This window comes from Acanthamoeba castellanii (genome assembly GCF_000313135.1).
Source record: "Acanthamoeba castellanii str. Neff unplaced genomic scaffold scf7180000084758, whole genome shotgun sequence".
NCBI classification, from domain to species: Eukaryota; Discosea; order Longamoebia; family Acanthamoebidae; genus Acanthamoeba; species Acanthamoeba castellanii.
The window spans coordinates 294,482-314,573 of NW_004457380.1; the positions used below are offsets into that span (position 1 = coordinate 294,482).

Below are 20,092 nucleotides of genomic sequence, written 5' to 3' on the forward strand. Positions count from 1 at the left end.
AACGCGAGGGTGCTTGGCGACTTTCGGTGGTAGAGCTTCCACCATTCTACATCTGTTCGAAATCACCATCGGTACGCCAAAATCATCATCCCTCATTTGAGCGATTTCTGCCTTTTTTGTTTGCTCAACGATCAATTTCGTGCCTGGGACAAGCTCAATCGCGCAAGATCTCATCATCACCACTCATTGATGCAAACAAAATCTCGAGCTCAATCTTTTGGCGTTTTTTATTTACGTGAACTGTGAACTGAGTTGCGGCACGGTGGCATCTGTCGCAAGCAACTTACGCTCTGATCTATTTCATCTTCCAACGACCACACAACCATCCCTACAGACCAGCCATGCTTGCCTTCGCCAAGGCCAAGTACGCCTTCACGGGCATGGACACCGGCGACCTGCGCTTCGACAAAGACGAGGTACCAAGCACGGCTTTGTTTACATTTTCGTTCTTTTTTTTTCCAATAAAATTATATTTATGCATGACCAATTTGTATTATTTGCATTTTAATAACTCAATAAATAAAGAAATAAATCCTAAACTAATAAATAAATTGTTGGCAGGTGTTCTTGGTCACCAAGAAGGAGGGCGCCTGGTGGTGGGGCATGAAAGAGGGCGAGAGCGGCGAGACCAGCGAAGAGTCCAACACACGCAGAGTGCGCATCATGGAGCCCTCGTCCACCGACCAGGGCCGATTCCCCAAGAACTACGTCATCGAAATCACCCAAGACGGTGCGTGTCGTGCACGCGTGCGTGTCGTGTGTCGTGCGTCGTGTGTCGTGTGTCGTGCGTCGTGCGTCGTGCGTCGTGCGTCGTGCGTCGTGCGTCGTGTGTCGTGTGTCGTGTGTCGTGTGTCGTTCTAATTTTGTGTGTGCGACGCGCAGAGTACCTCAAGCTGAAGAAGGAGCAGGAGAAGACGCGGCACGAGCGAAAGCTGGAGGACGCCGATCGGAGGAAGAAGCAGGAGGAGGTGTGGACCCAGAAGATGGAGCAGATCCGGGCGGAGGAGGAGGCGCGCCGGCGCCAGGAGCGGACGCAGCTCAAGCTTCAGAAGGTGTTCGGGAGCGAGGGCGACATACTGCTGCTGAGCCCGCGGCTCCAGAAGGAGGCCCGGCTCGACGCGCTCGTCAGCCCGCGACAGCGCGAAAAAAAGAACGAAAGAGACAAGGAGGCCGAGACGCAAAGAGAGAAGAGCGGCGACGGCGATAAGAATGAAAACGATCACGATGGAAAGAGAGAGAAGAGTAACAAGAGCAGCAAGACCAGCAGCGGTGACAACCGGGAGCTCAAGTCGTCGGGCGAAAAGCGGAGCAAGGCGTTCAGTGTCGTGCGCGAGGAGCGAGCGCACAGCGCCGACGACTCTTCGCGCGCCGACCTCCTCCTCGTCGGCGCCGGGCGCCACCACCCGTCGCCCCTTGCCACGCCCAGCCGCAGCTGCGGCGACATCGGCTCCGGCGTCGACGACCAGAGCACCGGCGGCAGCGGCGGCATTACGCGCAAGTGGCTCAAGAAAAAGAAATCGCTGCCGCGCTCGCTCGACAAGGTGGCCAGCGACTACAAGGAGCAGCGACGACAGCAGGAGGAGACCGCCGAGCTGGCCGCCGGCGCCGCCGCCACCACCACCATCACGCCCATCACGCCCACCACATCAGACGAGATGACGAGCGCCGGCGGCGGCGACGCAGCGTCGGCGTCGGAGTCGGCGTCGGCTGAGGTGGACGAATGGGAGAGTGGGGAGTGGGACGGGGCGTCGACGACGAGACGACGGCAGGTGTCGGCGTCGACGGCGTTCATGAACGACATGAACTACCTGGCGCCGGAGCTCGCCATGCGGGCGGAGGAGGCCCGGAAGAAGCGCATGCGCGGACGCAACGCGGTGTCGCTCGACCGGGCCTGAGTGCTGGCGACGACGACCACCACCGCCACATATGTGATGAGCGCTCATCATTCCGTCTCTCCCCAATTCTTCTCGTCTCGAGAGAATCTTCACAACACACTCATGCACAACACACACAACACACACAACACACACACAACAACAACACAAGCCACCACTACACAGAAATGTGATTTGCCTCAGAGAGAGTTTAACGAATGAGATACCTTCGTTTTGGGACAACACCAAAGGCTGGCTGCAGAAATTGAGAGGAAGGAAAAACAACTTTTCGTTTGTCCTTATTTGGAAAACCATGTCGTGCACAAGGCATGGTTTTCATCTCTTATCCCCGTGCGTGGGGAGAGCACCACGGGGAGAGCGCTGTAGAGGGCAGGGCCACGCGCTGGGCCGAGGAAGGTAGGCGAGCGCGCAGTGGGCCAATTGGCCCTTCTCCTGTTGCGCGCAAGGGGCTGCGGCAAGGAACTCGTCGTCAATATATTTCTGTAAACATCAATTTTAATATTATATATATTATATTAAAAAATCAATTTCTTTTGGAGAAGAGCTGGAAGATTTCGTCCACGCCTTTCTCCTTCTCGCTGGCTTGGTGGCGGTGATCAACCCTCTGGCGCTTGTGGTGATGACCCCGGTGGTGGTGGAAGAATCGACTGTTGCGGTGGCTGAAGCCCACCCGCGCCAGCTGCTGGTCGACCTCCCCAACAACGCGATCTCTGCCGTCATCGCCGGCCGAGCCTTCGCCTTCGCCTTCGCCTTCGCCTTCTTGGGTTGCGTCCAGCAGCTGCCTGGCGGCCTTCTGCTTGACGCCTCTGTTGTTTCGCTCGGCCGAGTAGGGCACCACCCTGTGCTCCACCTTCGAAGAAGAACGAAGAATGAAGAAGCGAAGCAGGGAAAGACGGGAGTGGGCGGCCACGAACAAGAAAGTACCTTGCGTTGTATGTGGTCGCGCTTGCAGGAGGAGCACATGGGTCCCTGTTCGGTGTGACCGCACGACTTGCACCCCCAGGCCTGGCCCACGATCGGCATCGCCGAACAGCGGAGGCACCTATGTGGAATGGTGGAATGTGTGCCTCGTTATACTTCTTTTATTAGTTTTATTTTTTAGTATTATTATTATTTGTAATAAAATGATTATGTGATAATAAACCCAAACATTTGGTGGGTGAGTACCTGAGGCGGTAGTGGATGGAAGGGATTGTGTCCAACATGTCGGGCACACGTGGGCTGCGAAAGCGGAGTGTCTCTTCCGCCAGGTCCTTTTCTGGCTGCAATGCCTGTTGCATGCTGGACCGAATAGCTAGATGCAGTAATGTCGTGCGTGTCGTGTGTGTGTGTGTGTCGTGCGTGGGCCGTGTGGCGAGGTGTTAGTGGGTTGAAATGCGGCACTGCGAGCAAGGAAGAAGCGCACCCAGTTCGATGATCTCCTTGAGCGTGGCACCGAGACCGACCACCTCATACACCGACACATCGACGTAGTTGGACGCGCCAATCCGGTGACACAGCGCAACCGCCTGGTAACACATCACCTTTAGTACTCGAAAAAACAGCTTATTATATGAAAAAAATACTAACATATTATATAATATAAAATTAATACAAAATTAATATATCTGGTGGGGTGGTCTGTGCCTGGTCGTGAGTGAAGCAGCCAATCGTGGGCGTGCGGTGGTCGATGTGCGTGCCCACCAGCAGAACGGGCAGGTGGTTGTATTCCCTCCTGATCGCCGGCATGATCTGGAAATTGTGCGCCAGCGACGTTAGTGCAATACTCTTGTCGAGCGTCGTGTCGTGTCGTGTCGTGTCGTGTCGTGTCGTGTCGTGTCGTGTCGTGTCGTGTCGTGTCGTATGTGAGGTGCTGGCGGTGTGTACCTGGCGAGACACTGCGAGGATGGAAGCTGCGTCGGTCACGGCGAAGACGAGCACCACCACGTCCGGACGTACTGCCAAACACTCCGCCATCCGCACGATCTGCACCTCTTGCAGGCCATCCACCACACCGGACTCTGTCGCCGTGATATCAGCTGGCTGTGTACGTGTGCGGAGTTGGGTGCGGTGGTGCGTGTGCGGTGCGTGTGTTACCTTTGTCAGTGGTTGATTGGTTGGTGGGGGTCAGCGTAGCGACTTCGGTGGTGACGTGCACGAGCGCGTCGCCGAATTCGAGGCAGGGTCCCACGACGGTCCAGTCATCGTCGGCCTTGTTGTCCCACCACCTGCTCCCACCTTCTTCATCGTCGTCGTCATCGGAATGCATCCAGCCCTTGTGACAGATGTGGCGGCTCACGCCCTTAAACCGACTGATGACGACGATGATGATGATAATGGTGACGGTAGTGCAATGTCAGCGCACGGGTGCGCTTTGTGAAGTGTGTTGAGAACGTACTGGTGGAGTATGTGTGCCAGCGCGTGCTTGCCCACTTCCTTGCCTCCCACAATCATAGCACGCAACTCAACTCGGCCTGTCACAAGACGTGAGTCATGCTATTACAATCTTAACGGCCAGAACAATAATTTATACTTATTATAATAATAATATTATTAAATATTATTATTATAATAATTTTATATAATTTGGGTGGTACCCTCGGCCGTGGCGTGCTTCTGGAGAAGTTTGGAAGCGCGAGCGTGGACCGCGTACCGTTCGCGCAGGGAGACGATCGCTGCTGCCCCATCTTCAGGGCCTTCCCACGCCCCCTCCCAACAAAGATGCCGCGGCGTGTCAGCATGGCGCTTGCGCTCAGGAGGACCTCTCTGCGTACGTCGTTTCAGGGCGGGAGCTGAGGCGGCCTGGTAGGGCTGCCACCACGGGTTGAGGGGTGTAGCGGTGTAGAAGGGTCGCCACAAGCAGTCATCCGCCGACACCTGCCAAAAAGACTGCTCAAGTAGTAGCGATATTGCCCCCCCCCCAAAGATGTGAGTAGAGGTGCAGTGGTACGGAGGTGGAGCGCGTACACGACAGGTGGCAGCAACACGACAGAGCGAGGGCAGGTCGAGCCACCGAAACACGTTCACCAGAAGCTCCTCCGAGAGCTCTTGCACATCCATCAAAATGGAATCAAATTTGTGTTTTATCACCGCTCTGGGTACAACTGATAAAACACAAAGAGCGACTGTGCAGTGACTCTGCTCGCCCAAGTTAGTGTGCGTGTGTGCATGGGCGTGTGTGTGAGAGGTGGAGTGGGATTTGATTGTGGTGATCATGTTGGGGGTGTAGGGTGGTGGGCCATGTGTTGCCTGCTACCCAAGGTTGGACAAAGCAATGTTGTTTTTCAAAAACTCGATGCTAGCGCCCTGGGTGTGATTTTTTTTTGATTAAAACATTCAGTTGTTGCCATGACGCCAGCGGGTGAGCATGTCATCGAACTGGTACTGGCGAGCAGAGGGATCGAGGCCGGACACGTAGGCGGTGTCGGCCATGACCTGGCCTCCGACCGACTCGCTATGCACCGCCCCGCAGGTTGGTTGCTGCTGCTGCACTGCTTGCTGCACTGTACGGCGACCGCCACGGCTTTGCCGGCGTGGTGACCACCTTTAAGCGCACATGGTGGTCGGCTACTGCAGCCGCCTTGGGTCGGTCGGGCCGTTGGGCGACGGCCTGGTCGATCTGGGCCTTGATCGGCGCCGGCACCCCGTAGATAACCACCTTAACCACCTGCAGCCCGCAGGCGCGGAGGAGGTCGGGGAGCGTCGAGAAGTTGAGCGACTGCCCGAGCGGGGCAACTGAACCAGCCGCAGCGGCACGAAAGTTGATCGTGACGCGCTGCAATGAGCGACTGTGCGCGAGGGCCTCGAGCAGAGCGTGCAGTGCGCCGGGCGTGCAGTGCGACTCTGCTCGCCCAAGTTAGTGTGCGTGTGCGCGCGGGCGTGGTGTGTGTGTGTGTGCGACAACACGTACTGATGTCCAACGCCAGCACGCGCAATCCGGGGTGTTGTCCTGCAAATGTTACATCAGTATAATTAAGAATAAGTTTGTTTTGGACAATACTAGCATATCGGGAGCGTACTGATGATATCTGGGATTTCGTTGAGGTCTCCGAGGCCACGAAGACAGAGGCACCGAAGGCTCTGGTTCGCCGTTGCGATACGCTGCAGTACGGAGCGGGATATCGCCGACAAGGCGTAGCTGGCGCGGACGACCAGCGATCGGAGGTGGGGTGGGTCGGCGGTCACGACGGAGGCGAGCTGGTGCCATTCGCGCGGAGTGGAGGACACAAAGACCAGTTCCCTGATGTGGCCCAGCGCTGCTAGGCGCAATTGACACAACAGGGGCGTACTATTGCGGTGTGTGGAATGAATGTATGAGTGCGTGTCGTGTGTGTCGTGTGGCGTGTGTCGTGTCGTGTGTGTTGAGTTTACCTTCTGAAGACGGACCACTGGGGGAAGTTCCGCGCCGCACACACGAGCGACGCCAGACTAGAGTGCACCATGCACGGTTTCTTCGGGTGTTGGTGAAGGGAGTAGCCCACCTTGTCGCCGCACTGCACCCGGAAGACCAGCGATTTGCCCTGGCCGACATCTGTGTTCGCAGCTGCACAGCCCAAAATAAAAAAGTAAATATATATGTATAAGTAAAATGCTTGATATCGTTTATTGTTTTGTTATTTTTATTTAATAAGTAGTGAGCAAAGGAAGGAGGCGTACACAGGCCAAAGCCAAAAGGGTCAGAGTCCTCGGTAAGGATCTTGTGGCTCAGCACGAGGGCGTTGGGGTGGGTGTCGCTGTAGCGGACGAAGGTCTCATTGTTTTGGGGCTCCTTGGCCTCAGCCTCCAGCCTACTGAACACGAAGGGAGTCGACTCGACGGGCGAGCGATAGAACTGTGTGTGCGCCAATCGTTACAGTGCGTGTCGTGTCGTGCGTGTCGTGTCGAGTGTCGTGTCGTGTGTGCTGTACGAGATTGTACTCAAACCAGTACTTGAGCTTCCAGCTGAGACCATTGGTGGGATTGCACTGCACCGGCGGCACCCACGCCCCGAACTCGCTGCAGTACTTGTGTCGCCAGATCGTGTCGTCCTTCGACAGCACGTAGAGCTGCTTGCACACCTGTCGACGGTTCATAAATTCGCCCCGTCAGCTGCGATCTCAAGTGGCACTTGGCGTCGTTGGGGGGAGCTGGAGAGAGAGAGAGACTGACTGACCAGCGACAGGAGCACCAGGTCGAAGGGCGAAAGGTGAGCCAAGACGGCCAGCAGGAGCTCGTCCACCAGAAGGCCCAACAGAGGGCTCCCTGTCGTTGATTCGTTTCTTTCCTCGTTCTGTTGTGCACGGCACACACACGGCACACGGCACACGGCACACGGCACACGGCACACGGCACACGACGCGTTTCTGAGCATTCGGTTGACGCGTGAATGGGATGGGGGGAAGATGGAGTCAACCGCTGATGTGGTTGCGGCGGCGATGGATGGCGCCGAGGCGCGTAGCGGGAAGCGGAAGGCCGACATGCGGTTGAGCAGCGCGTAGAGCGATGGCCGCACCCGGCCCGGTTGGCGGACGAAGAAGAAGCCCTCGACCTTGGACATGGTCCGCAGCTTCACCTGCGTGTGCTCGCACCTCAAGCCCGCCTCGCCCGGCTACCGCCAGTGCCTGCCACATAGGACAGCACCAGGAGGGCCGACGTCGAGCTGTCCTTCTGGTGCGCAGGGTCGGTGGTTGCGGGGTTGTGTTGGCTCTCCCGCACCAGAAAAGTGCCCGCGGGCTGACCGACGAGCAGAGCCTCGGCTTCCTCTCTTTGGTGTGTGGTAGAGGGGGAGTCAGCTCTGGTTCAAATAATACACGGGTAGCGCATGGCCCCGAGGTCAACTCACCTGGACAAATGGGAGTGGAAGGCGGCCAGCAGGTCGGCCTCGGTGTAGGTGCGCTCGTGCTCCTGTTCCATCTTTTTTTTTAACTCACTCTCGGTCGGTGTAGGGTTGTAGAAGAGAAAGACAGGCACAGGGAACTTCTTCAGAAGAATCCGATTCGTGCTTGCGTTAAAATTAATATGCGAATTCTGGTCACGCCATGTGCTGAGTGTGTTTGAATTCCACTGGACGGTGAGAGGTGGTCTATGTAGATCAGGCGTTCTCCACGGCGCACTCGGAGTCGTCGGAGATGTCGGGCAGGAGGGACTCAGCCTTGATGCCCAGCCTGTGCGCCAGCGCGCCTGCAATCGAACGATTGGCAATGTCAACGTGAGTTTTGACAATAAATTACTTCCAATGCGCTGACTTGCGTTGATGTAAGAATGGAGTATAATAATAACAACATACCGAGGTCGGCCATGTTGGCAACGGCGACCTTCTCGGCCACGTACTCGATCATCTTCCTGCAATTGTGTAAAGAATGTTGCGGAATGTGTGTTAGCACCGCATGGTCATTAAATGCCACGAAGATTGAGCCAGTTGAGGAGGTAGCCAAGTATACTTGAAGAAGAGCCTGTTGGCGAGGACCTCGCGGTGCTCGGCCCCGTCGAGCTCCTCGATCGTGAGCTGCGGGATGTCGTTCCTCCAGCGCGCGCAATGGTTCAGCGAAGAGTAGGACACTACGACCAAAAGAGAACGCTCACGTCAACACCACGTGCGGCGCTGCGGCGGTGGTGGTGCGGCGGTGTGACTGTACCGGTGCCGTCGCCGCAGGTGAATCCGTCGACGCCGGTCATCTCGCGGACGATGCCCTGCTTGCTCTTGCTGGTTTCGTACACGATGCCCTTCTTGAAGACGAAGCCGTCGTTTTGGAGGCCATTCTTGCTCGGGGGCGAGTTGTCGTCCAGGGCGAGGCTGCCGGACTTCTCCCTCTTGAACACGTACCCGATCTCCGTGTCCAGATTGATTCCTAGTGCGTTCCCCATCAGCACGACACACACGACACACACGACACACACGGCGCACACGGCGCACACGGCGGCGCACGGGTGTAGTACCGTAAATGGCGTAGAGCCTCCTGACGGGCGGGGCCTTGAGGATGTACTCGTCGCCGACAGAGCCGCCGAAGAGCGGATTCTTCATCAGGTATTCCTCGCACATCGTCATCGGACGCTGAGCGTGGTCGATTGCCGAGGTGAGCGTTGTTAATAATAATCTAACAAATAAATAAATAAATAAATAAAAGCAGAATACCACAGCGTCGGCCTCCTTGACCAGGAAGTCGCGGTAGGGCACGGGTCTGGCCTCGTCGGCACGATCGTCATGCTACACACAGAAATATAGGAAGGAATGTAAGGTGCAGTGTGCATTCTCTACGCAATCCTTCCAATGTAGGAAGGATTGCGTACCAGGAAAGTGAAGGACCCGAAATCGGCGGGCAGGTGGTGGTGCTTGTCCTCCAGACCCACGGGAAGCAGGAATGCGGTCGACGCTATTAAAGTAGTAAATCAACACAACATTCTTCAATTGAGAGTTGCAGGGCAACAACATTCTTGATCGGCGCGCTGAAGTTGGGGAGGTTGGTGGTACCAATGCGGTGCGAGAAGGTGATGGCCTCGTTGTCGTTGAGGAAGGCGTCCATGCCAAACTTCTCGCCCGTCACCAGGCCACGAATGGCCTTCGACGCGCCCAGCCACGGCGCGCCCACCGCCATGAACGTGTGCACTGGCCCTCTCGTCGTCAGACAAAGAACGAAGACGAAAGAGCGAAGACGAAAGAAAGGCGAAGAAAGAACGAAGAAAGAACGAAGATTGAAGCGCAGCTGCTTACCGTTGTCGTCGATCCACTTGCGGCCGTAGCGGTCGTTCTGCATGACCCAGTTGAGGAAGTACTGGATCACGCGGTTGCCCATGCTGTGGCCCACAAGCACGACCGGGCCGTAGTCCTTCGACATGTCCTGGATGCTCTGCTTCAGGTTGGTGAAGTACCGGTCCCTAATCTCCAGCTGGTGCGGCGGCAGGCGCCAATCGTACTGCAGGAAGGGGGGGCGGTCAAGTCGGGTCAAGTCAAAGACGCGAGCGAGCGCCAATGAATTGGCTCGGAGAGAAATGAGGAATGTGAATAACGTACACCGGCGGCGAGAAGGTTCTTGCCATAGGCATAGCCCAGCTGCTGCAAGTTGTTGATCAGCGGCCCGAGCACCTGCAGCGCATGACACACGGGGCGACGCACGACACGACCAACGACACGACCAACGACACGACACGACACGACACACACACACACACACACACACACGATGAGAACAACGATTCGGGTGGGCTGCAGAGTTGATTGATTGATCGGTAAACGGGTGATATAGCGGAGGCTCGCGTACGTAGGAAAGGGGCGAGGTGAGAGCGCCCGGGTCGAGGTAGGTCACGGCGTCCATGCCCTTCACGGGGCGCACCTTGATGGCTGACATACGCGAATGTGCCGCAACGGCGACGTCGACGGCGTGAGCGGACACAAGAATGATGATTGATTCGCCACTCTCGAGAAATGGGGGTGGTGGGTGCACGTACTGTCGGGATCCGAGTAACCGTCGGGTCCCAAGCTGATGTGGGCAATCCAGCGGTTCTGTCAAGGAAAGTTGCGGGAAAAGAGAAGGAAAGGAAAGGAAACGACGTGTATATGAGTGCATGGTGGCATGGTGGCACGGTCGGAACGGCTGGCAGGTGGAGAGAAAGGGTTAAGGGAGAGTGAGAGTGAGAGTGAGACCTTGAAGGCGATGTCCTCGGCGGTGAGCTGAGGGTTGGTGTTCTCCCCCGCGCTCGATGCGCCCATACCGCCGGATCTGCCCACAGTGGCCAGCTTTCTCGCTGCCTTCAGCTGCTGGACCTGGCGCCTATGGAGGTAGCACGAACAATCAAAACAAAAAAACAAGAAAAACAAACCAACAACTATGTGTGTTAGAATGGGGGAGAAAAAAGGAAAGAAGAGAGAGAAAGAGAAAGGCGAGACCTGATCGACAGAGCCTGCCCTCCGATCTTGGAGATAGATAGCCACACGCGCTCGCCCTTCCACTTCTCGTAGCCCTCGATGACCTCGAGTCCAGTCGAGCCAAATCCTATGTTTGTAGTGAGTGAGTGAGTGAATGAGTGAATGAGTGAGTGAGTGAGTGAATGAATGAATGAAAACCCTCGCAGGGTACCGGCACGATGACAATGGGCAGCTTGGGTGCCCAGCCTTCCTCGGCCATGTTCTTGCCCAGCTTCTTCTGGAGGCCCTTCTGGGTGGGGGCCGGACCGACCAGGTTGACCCACATGTCCCTGACCAGGCCCGGTTCCATCTCCTCCACCAGCAGCACGGCGTCGCCGATGAGATCGCGAGCACCTGTATACATTCATTTCGTATATGTTACCCCATTGTTTCAGATACGTATTACCCCATTAGCACCCAATATGGTAACGTACTGACAGCATCCCAGTCGTAGGCGTCCATCTCGAAGCGAAGCCCGCTCAGTTGGTCGTGCGGTACGTAGAAGTAGAACGTCTGGATGGGGCCGGTGGTGTAAATGAGCAAACAAAACAAACAAATAGGAAACTGCCCATGTCGCGTTACAAGAATTCAAGAGAGGCTAATAAATAATACCTCCTTCCAAGCGGGCGTGGTGGTCCTCTTGACGGTCTTGGTACGGTACCTGTGCAGGAGTCACCGATTGAGTGTTGTTGTTTGTTGTTTGTTGTTCCGGAAGTGTGTGTGGTTCTTGGTACCTCTTGCCCGCGAGCGACAGCACGACGTACGGATCGGAAGTGCCCCTGCGATCCTTGGCTGGCAATTTGCTCGCCTCGATGACTGGTGTGGGCCATGCCGTGCACACCGCACCATTCAGTGGACTGAGACTCAGCCAACGTTGCACTCGCCCCTCTCTATGGGCCAAGCCGTACCGTTGACTGTGAGGTAGCCGTCCCAGTTGCCCAGCGGCGGATTGTAGAGAATGGAGAGATGGAGCTTGCCCGCGGGGCGCTCCTTCTCCTTCTTCTCCTGCCTGCTGAGGCGTTCGGCCCTGGGTTCGTGTGTGATGGTGGCGGTGATCGATGACACGATGTGAGCGAGACGAAGAAAAGTTCATCACAACTTCTGCGCGGTGGTCTGAGCTGAGCGAGATGTGGGTAACTTACTTGCATTGCTGGATGGCCTCAATGTCCTCCTCCTCGCTACGCTTCGGCTCCAGGTTGATACCGCCGGTCTTGGACGTCTGCACAAGTGTGTGTTTTGTTTGCAATTGCAATTAACGTAAAGTTTCGATATTGTTTGGATAAAGAGAACACGTACGACGTGGTGGATGCGGAGGAGGAGCTCGCCGTGGACGACGTCGCCCTGCCTGGCCTTGGTGCGGTACAGCGGGAACCAACGCAGCACCTCCCTTCCGGGTGCAAAAGAATGAAGAATGTTGGTGTTTGCGTTCACTTGTCAGAACCCAGCAAGACGGCGGCCAAGGGGAGCGCGTACTTGTTGAAGGGGATGTCGTCCTTCTTCAGGGTGACACGGCCCAGGAAATCGTTGCGTGACGCCCGATCCCAGTCCCAGAGCGAGAAGGTGACCGCACCCACTTGATCGGACAAGTCGCTGTGGTGTGCGCAGATCACATGAATCGCGAAAGCGGTTGGGTTGTGGTGGACGTGAGGGGCGAGGGGAGAAGAGGTGGGAAGGAGTAGTACGTACAAGGTGAAATCTTCGTCTTTCCATACAGGATTGAGCTGCGTCATGAGAAGAATTGAGACAGGTACGGTGGTTGGTGGGTAACGAACCAAAAGAAAGAGGAATGATGGCAAAAAAAAATACGTACGGTGCCCTTGATGGTCTCAGTCTTGACGCTCTTGCCGGTGACTTTGTCTTCTTCATCCACGATAGACACGCGGACAAAGGGATCGCTCTTGCCTGCGTGTACGTGTGCGGTGATGTGTGTGTGTGTGGTGTCGTGTGTCGTGTGTGTGACAAGGCGAGTTGAAGGCTCCATACACATACAGTGCGTGGGCAAGCAATGAATACCGTTGTTATCCCGGGCAGCGAGGTTGCGGCCCTGGAGCACGCTCACGTGGAGCAGATGAAACTGGAAGGGCTGCACGGACGTGTGTAAGAAAATGAAGTGTCACCAACGACTGGGTGAAGGAGTGGCGGCGGGTCTCCTGGGGACTCACCCTGGGTGTGATGAAGTCACGGAACGGCGCGGCCTTAGCGGCGTGCTTGACGTATGAGGCGAGGCAATCGTTAATCTTCTTTATCCGCTTTTCCTGTTGTGGTACAACGACGACATCAAGCTCGAGGTCAGCACCGCATGGCGCTCGCAACATGAACGCACCGCACAACGCACACGCGCCAAAGTACCAGTTTGGAACCCTTGACCAGGTGAGAGAACAGCTGCACGGGGAACTTGGAAAACTTGGCCTTGGGGAAACACTCCTTGAGCTGCATAACGAACAGCGAATGTAAAATGTGTGTACTGTGTGGAAACAAGATGGTTCAAGCTGGACAAGGGTGAAGATGGAGCAGAGAGGCATGGTACAACGTTGACTTACCACTGCATGCCTGTCCTTGAGTTCGGTAAATGTGCGGTGGATGATGTAGTTACCGTTGCTGGTGCTCACCTCAATCTTGTACAGCTGGATTGCGACAAAAGCCAAACCACAGGGGGTATAGAGCGCAACGTGAGAAGAGCGGGAGAAGGGGATGTGGAACGTTACCTGCGTTGACTCGGTGGCGGTCAGGAACTGCTGCGCGCCGAGTATGCGCAGACTGGTGACCGCAATGTCTGGATTATTGATCTTGAACTGGATGTTGTCGTCCATCTCGCTCACACCGCTACTCTTGCGGTTCAAGACTTTGTTGTGGAGTGGGCAGAGGTGGTCACTTGAGTTGAGCTGACTGACTCGTAGCAAAACGACGACTTCTCTTTTGAGCAGCGAGGTCGCCGAACAACCTAAACCTAAACGTGGACCAAAACCGCAAAAGGAAACTGGTCCGTTGCCTTGCAAGGTTCGAAAAGAAAAATATAATTAAAAAAAAAACGGAGGTATTAAGGGGGGGGTTGCTTTTGTGAATGTGGATTTCCAGAGCAAGAGGGCGGACGTACGTCGCAGCACTGCTGTGGATCTTCAATCTTGCATGATGACGTTAAGATTACTTCCTTCCTGAATATGGAATTACGACTGATAGGTCAATCGAAGATTGGCGGCGATCTTGCGACTTCATCTTTTCCCGTAAGGTTCATCTTCTTTGGTTCATACACCAAGGCAGTGAGGGCACCCGCCACAGGGGCCTGAAGAAAAGATAAAGAGCGAAGAGCAAAGAGCGACAAGCAAAGAACGAATACCCAGCAAAAAGGGGAGCGACGAAGTGGGTCCGGTTCACTCTGCCTTCATTCAGGTCTGACCTCGTGGGTGGTTACAGGGAAGAAGAGGGTAAAGCGAGGAGGTGAGCGCGAGCCCTGCGCACGTCCTCGTGGCCTGGATCAGCTGGCGCTGCGCCGCGATCTTGCGCTCCTTCGCGTCCAGCAGCTTCACCTCGGCCGTTGCCCTCTCGCCCTCGCCCTCTACTCTCCCGCCGGCCTCGGCCTGGCTCTCACGCGGTAGTCCGGTGGCGGCCGGCGACACAGACGCTGCCGACGGAGCTCGGGGTGGCGGTGACGGCGGAGGCGCCGGCGCGGCGGCGCTGGCTCGGTCTGCTGGGTCGGTCCCTCACTCATGGTCGGCACCGGCGGCGGTGGCAAGTTCGCTTCTTCATCGCTGAGGCGAGATGGAGGGGAAGATGGTGCACTGCTGCTCCATCGACGAAGCCTCTTCGCTTTCGGTTCGTCGTTCTCATCGTCCGGGCGCGGCGGCTTGGGCCGGCCTCTCCTCGGTACGACGCGAGCGGCGGGTAGTTCGTCTGCCCACCATCACAAATCCAGAATCATAAAAGAGACAATAAATAAATGATAAATAATAAATGATAAATAGTAATGGTTAGCGGACATACCGCCGAGTGGGAGCCTGCGCGAGCGTCGTTGGGTGGAACTGGAAGTCGGTGCGGGTTGCTGCTGGTCGTCCTTCGCTCTGATTGGGCTGACCAGGCGCTGCACTAGCGGACCGCTGCCCTCGAGAGTGTCTGGATGACTCTGCCAGTACCGGTAGCCAGAGTGGCCTCCGTCGGTCCACTCAATCTTCCAATCACGAATCTGGCCTGTTGTTTGGTCTCGGCCGAAAAAGCAAACAATTACAACGCAACGATACATTGATCACTGTTGAAAAGAGCTGTTACCTGCATTGCGCAGGCCACGGAATGTGGACGAGGTGAAGACCTGATGACGTGGCTTAATGCACACAAGGTTGAAGAAGGGGAAGGAGACTGTGGCAGTGCTCACCGTGCTCTGTGAACCAATCGAGTTTGTTGGTGTCATCAATGCCATAATCAGAGCGGGGTTGGTGGAGTACACAATGCTTCCACAGAAGGTGGAGTATGAAGTCAGCCAACGCCAGCGTTTCGGCATCCTCGCAGTCTCTTTTCAACTGCATTGAGAAAATGAGTAGATGCTCTTACGCCCTGGCCAGACGTGGTGTTGGGTCGTACAGGATGCAACTGGACAAAGTTGTAGATGGGCTTCTTGTGGAAATTCAATGCCCTGACCAGTCCCTGCAGCAAGCACACGAGTTGGCCGTCTTCATCTCCCACCTGTTGGGAGTTGGTTGCAATGTGGCCGAGCCACCACCACAACGCATGGCGGTGGCCCCAGGGCGACACTCGGAACGCGTAGGTGTCCGCCAAGTCCTGAAAGTGGCATCTGATCGTGTCTTCAAAGTGGAACTGGGGTGAGTCTTGCATATTTTTGTTTGGTGGTGATGAAGATGAAGATGAAGGTGAAGATGAAGATGGTGTGAGTACTCAACAGCTGGTTGTCCTGGGCTGGATTGTAGGAGGTAGTCATGATGGTGCTTGGTATAGTGCGCTCTTACCAACTAGTTGGCCAAGCCAGGGAGTGAGTCATTGTCCCACACTACCATCCAAAGTCAATGCCACATCTTAGGCAGTGACATCTTGCGGAGAACTGCCCTGGCTGAGCCTGGGAAGAACTGGAGGCCTTGTGCTAGGACCCACCGACAGACTTGCTTCTTCTTCTTTTTCTTCGGCACCACAACACTTGTTCAGTGCCTGGGCCAAAAATGCACGAAAACAAACCAAAGAGTTCAACAGGACTCGAAGGAAGGAGTGGGCGCCGATCTGCCGGGTTCGCGCGGCTCCCGCAAGAGCGACAGCTGGTAGCGCCTGCACATGGCGGGTTGGAGGTGGGCGAGGTGAGCGGTGTTGTGTGTGTGTGTGTGCGCGCGCGCGTGGTGGAGCGTGTGCGGGGGGATTTGATATACCTCTCCGCGCTGAGGTGCTTTAGGCTGAGAAGTTTGCGGCACAGCTCCTCGTCCTTCGTGAAGGGGTACGGGTGACCCTGGAACGACAGCAACTATATGTCGTGTGTGTCGTGTGTGTCGTGTGTGTCGTGTCGTTGTTTGCGTGTATTCGTTAAACGCTGTTGCGCGTTGAAGCTTGCGCGGGAGGAGCCGTACGTGATTGATGGCGTTGGCGGTCATGTAGTGGTAGGGCCAGCAGGGCACGCCGGCCTCGTGGTCGGGCCAGTCTACCTGCACCAGGTGTGGGTTGCCGTCGCTGATGAAGGCGAGGTCCACCAGGTACATCCCTGCGTGCGTGCGGCGATTACCGGGCGTTGCGAAATTGAGCGACACGACACGACACACATGACACACGACACACACGACACACGGAGGTTAGATTGCGTGCACGCGGGGGAGAGCGAAGTAGAGTACCGAGATACGGAACGCAGGGCGGGGTGGCCGTGAAGAGGCGATCGCGCAGGCGCTTGTAGGAGTGGCTGCGCGTGAGTTCGGCCTGCAGCCCCTCCAAGCGCTTCACGAGCGACTTGGACACCCGCTGCAGATGACGCAATCTGCGGGTGAGCTTTGGAGAGCACACACGACACACACGACACACACGACACACACGACACACACGACACACACGACACACACGACACACACGACACACAACACACGTACGCTCCAGGTCTTGCGAAGCCGGAAGATGGGGGACGAGCCGATGCCGGAGACGATGTCCAGCGCGCAGCTGATGTTGTTGAGCTGGAGGCACTTGTCGGCCACTTCGACCCACTTCTTGATGAACTTGGCCCGCGCTTTGTCCGTGATCTGCAGCACGATCGAGGTCGTCACCACCGCCGAAATCTGGAAGCCACCCCATGCGATGATGAGTGCACTACACACGACACGACACGACACGACACGACACGACACGACACGACACGACACGACACGACACGACACGACACGACACGACACGACACGACACGACACTACACGCCACACGACACGCCACACGACACGCCACACGACACGACACGACACGACACGACACGACACGACACGACACGCCACACGACACGACACGACACTACACGCCACACGACACGCCACACGACACGCCACACGACACGACACGACACACGACACGACACGACACGACACGACACGACACGACACGACACGACACGACACGCACGGCACACGCGCTGATGGGTACGAACGTAGTTGAAGTGATTGACGAAGCGTCGGACGTTCGGGCAAAACTTGGCCTGCCGCTTCCATCGCTGCTCGAGGAGCTCTTCGTGTGTGAGCCCCTGAAGCAGCTCGTAGTCAATCAGCGTGAGCTGCCGCGCCAGCACCTCCGTCTTGATCTGCACACGTGCACATGTCATATGTCTCATTATCTTCATAAAAATGCATATAATATATTGCTATATATCTATACGTAGATACAGACAATATAGTGGATATAGAAAATATATGTTGTTGTGTACCTTGAGCAGATCCAGCGCTTGGTACTCCTTGAGCAGTTCATCGTCGCTTCCCTCGAAGTCCTCGGGCGTGCTGTTGTCGTCGTCGAGCCCCTCGTCGGGCTCCTCACATTGCGCGGCGGCGGCAGTGGCGGTGAGCGCGCCGAGTCGGTCGCGCAGGCGGGCCAGCGCCTGCTCGAACTGGGAGGCGGCCTTCGCGGTGGCGCGCTCAAGAAACGCGTCCAGCGTCTTGCGCATGGCCGCGGGTGCAGGTGACGCCGCAGCCTTGTTGGCAGGGCTCGCAAAGGGGGACCGACGAACGAACGCCCCCGGGTACTTGGCCAACCACTTCTCCAGCATCTGCAAAACCCTGCAATGCACAGCGACGGTGACGATGATGAAGAAGAAGAAGGTAATGATGATGATGATAATGGTGATGGTAATGTATGGGTACACACCTGGCTTGGGTGAATTGGCCCTTGTACTTGTTCCAGAGACGCTGGAAGGTGTCGGACGCCTGCGCGTGGGCAGATCCCTCGAAACTATGGCCAGGTGTGGTCACATCAACAAAAGTGAGCAGTCTTAGAAGCTGCTGGTGAGCGGCGTAAATCGGGGGAAGGGTACAAGTTGATGGCCAGGTCGAGCACGTGGCCGCTTTCGGTGAACAGCGTGTGTGTAGTCAGGAACGCCGCTATGGCCTTATCGCCTGACGACACACACACACACACACACAACACACACACAACACACACAACACACACACCACTTGAGAAGCAGCAAAGTGTTGGCCAAGCAATGGACGTGTCGTACTGTTGGGCATGTCCTCGGTCAGCAGGAAGTTGAGGATGCCCCACACGGTGCCCCCCTGCAGCTCCTGCAGTGGTCCCGCCACCGGACCGGTGTGAGAAAGAGCGAAGAGCGACGCGCAAAGAACGAAGAAGAACGAAGAAGGGGCGCGACGAAGTGTGTGTGTACCTCGGCCGCTGGCTCGTCGTCCAAGCCGATGGGACGACTCACGACCACCTGTCTGCTGGCCATCTGCACCTTGCTGTTGTTGGAATACGACGTGGCGTCTTCTTCTTCTTCATCTTCTTCTTCTTCATCATCGTCATCAGCCGCCTCTGCCTCTTCACCGCCAGCGTCATTCGTATCCTCGAAGCCGCGGTTCACTCTCTTCTTCTTCTTCTTCTTCGTTTGTTGATGATGGTCGTCCTCCGCCGCGACCAGCTCGCGCTCGGTCTTGCCGTCGAGCACCCGCTCCACCAGCGCCGAAATGAACCACGCCTTCCACGCGCCACTGCCGGTGCCGGGCATGGCCTTGGCTCTATTGAGCTTGGCCACGATGTCGCGCGTCGCCGTACTCACGTCGTCGGGCAGCCGCCACCCATTGCTCAGCGCCAGCGCTTTCCACAACCTAAATAACATTTATTATTAATTATTTGGTGAGATTTAATAAATACATAAATAAATAAATACATAAAACAATAATAAAGGAAAAAAGAGGGAGTACGCGTTGTCGGCGGCCACGGTGTGCCAAGTGCGGTTGACCATGCCGGCGCGGCAGAGACAGGCAGCATCGCCCAAAAAACTCAGCACATGCAACAACACTTCCTCGGACAGCCTCTCCATGCCGCCGTCCACCTCCAGTTTGTTCAAACTTTGGTCTTTGGTCTAAATAAAGTGCATAATGGCGAGTATTTCTTCTCGAGCGAGTTCTTTCTTTTCTTACCGAATAAAACATGACGTCAGCAAAAATGAAGTTAGAGGTCGTGCGAGAAGAGGAGGCGGCCCATGGGAGCAGACATGGTGGGGAAGGGAGTGAGGCGCAGCTTGGGTCGTCTCTTGCACAGCTCGTGCAGGGCCTTGATGGAAAGCTTAGCTGCGCTGGTCATCTCCAGCACCCTGCGAAGCAATTCAAGTCAGAAATACACACCACACACCGCACACATCGCACACCGCACACACCGCACACCACACATTCACAAAAAGACAGTACCTGAGCTTGGGCGCGCCGGCGGTCAAGTAACTCAGGCCCACGTCCGAGATGTCGTAGCAGTCCTCCACGCGCTGATGATGGTGGCGGTGAGTTTGAAGAAGAATGTCGAACATGTGATCGGTTAGGTCGGTTAGGTCGGCGGTGGGTGGCGTACCAGGTGGGCGAGCGCGCAGGGCGGGTTGGACGTGAGCATCTTGAACCCGAAGTCGCTGATGGCGCCGCCGCGCAGGGAGAGCGAGGTGAGCTTGGGGCAGGCGAAGGCGAGCACCTTGAGCGACTGGTCGCGCTTCACGATCTGCTGGCTACCGAGCCGCTCGAGCCCGGGCGGCAGGTTGTTGAACAGCAAGTCGGCGTCGAGTCCCGTGCAGTGGTCCACGAACAGGTCTACCAGCGTCCTTCTGGTATTTGGTCCACCCCGCGGTGAGTTCGTGTGCGTGCGGTGGTGTTGTATGTGTCGCGTGTGCGCGTGTGTGTGTCGTGTGTGGTGTGTG

At 56.3% G+C, this 20,092-nt stretch overlaps 5 protein-coding genes and 2 pseudogenes across 5 annotated transcripts in view; 1 reads left to right on the top strand and 6 right to left on the bottom strand.

Annotated features, from left to right (window-relative positions):
* Positions 1-341: 341 nt before the first annotated feature.
* On the top strand, positions 342-1,895 carry ACA1_215020 (variant sh3 domain containing protein; the record flags this gene model as incomplete). Its single annotated transcript, XM_004337038.1, has 3 exons — positions 342-416; positions 562-730; positions 883-1,895. The coding sequence occupies 3 exons, from the start codon at positions 342-344 to the stop codon at positions 1,893-1,895; spliced, it is 1,257 nt and encodes a 418-aa protein (XP_004337086.1).
* A 523-nt stretch (positions 1,896-2,418) lies between these two features.
* Positions 2,419-4,561, bottom strand: ACA1_215030 (uncharacterized protein; the record flags this gene model as incomplete). Its single annotated transcript, XM_004337039.1, has 9 exons — positions 2,419-2,745; positions 2,820-2,937; positions 3,063-3,153; positions 3,301-3,403; positions 3,579-3,662; positions 3,762-3,913; positions 3,972-4,186; positions 4,273-4,348; positions 4,528-4,561. 9 exons carry the CDS (start codon positions 4,559-4,561, stop codon positions 2,419-2,421), a joined length of 1,200 nt encoding a protein of 399 aa, XP_004337087.1.
* Positions 4,562-5,210: 649 nt separating this feature from the next.
* On the bottom strand, positions 5,211-7,766 carry ACA1_215040 (annotated as a pseudogene).
* Positions 7,767-7,944: 178 nt separating this feature from the next.
* ACA1_215050 (C2 domain containing protein) lies at positions 7,945-13,562 on the bottom strand (the record flags this gene model as incomplete). The annotated part of the gene is made up of 29 exons (XM_004337040.1): positions 7,945-8,033; positions 8,140-8,195; positions 8,294-8,411; positions 8,489-8,701; positions 8,790-8,904; positions 8,986-9,057; positions 9,141-9,223; positions 9,322-9,456; positions 9,562-9,763; positions 9,862-9,933; positions 10,109-10,188; positions 10,296-10,350; positions 10,492-10,618; positions 10,735-10,817; positions 10,925-11,106; positions 11,187-11,265; positions 11,365-11,413; positions 11,487-11,568; positions 11,661-11,779; positions 11,895-11,971; positions 12,049-12,139; positions 12,226-12,342; positions 12,439-12,473; positions 12,563-12,654; positions 12,766-12,835; positions 12,915-12,989; positions 13,102-13,182; positions 13,293-13,367; positions 13,458-13,562. 29 exons carry the CDS (start codon positions 13,560-13,562, stop codon positions 7,945-7,947), a joined length of 2,829 nt encoding a protein of 942 aa, XP_004337088.1.
* A 418-nt stretch (positions 13,563-13,980) lies between these two features.
* On the bottom strand, positions 13,981-14,458 carry ACA1_215060 (annotated as a pseudogene).
* A 1,477-nt stretch (positions 14,459-15,935) lies between these two features.
* Positions 15,936-19,156, bottom strand: ACA1_215070 (RasGEF domain containing protein; the record flags this gene model as incomplete). Its single annotated transcript, XM_004337041.1, has 12 exons — positions 15,936-16,014; positions 16,113-16,189; positions 16,308-16,438; positions 16,566-16,689; positions 16,815-16,997; positions 17,357-17,506; positions 17,630-17,975; positions 18,064-18,147; positions 18,230-18,311; positions 18,416-18,479; positions 18,581-19,019; positions 19,116-19,156. The coding sequence occupies 12 exons, from the start codon at positions 19,154-19,156 to the stop codon at positions 15,936-15,938; spliced, it is 1,800 nt and encodes a 599-aa protein (XP_004337089.1).
* A 209-nt stretch (positions 19,157-19,365) lies between these two features.
* ACA1_215080 (uncharacterized protein) overlaps positions 19,366-20,092 on the bottom strand; it is a gene marked incomplete at both ends in the record, with an annotated part of 9,232 nt that continues 8,505 nt past the window's right edge. The window contains 3 exons of the mRNA XM_004337042.1: positions 19,366-19,507; positions 19,602-19,672; positions 19,756-19,985. Of these exons, the coding sequence (XP_004337090.1) occupies positions 19,366-19,507; positions 19,602-19,672; positions 19,756-19,985 (443 nt within the window). The remainder of the gene's footprint in view (positions 19,508-19,601; positions 19,673-19,755; positions 19,986-20,092) is intronic.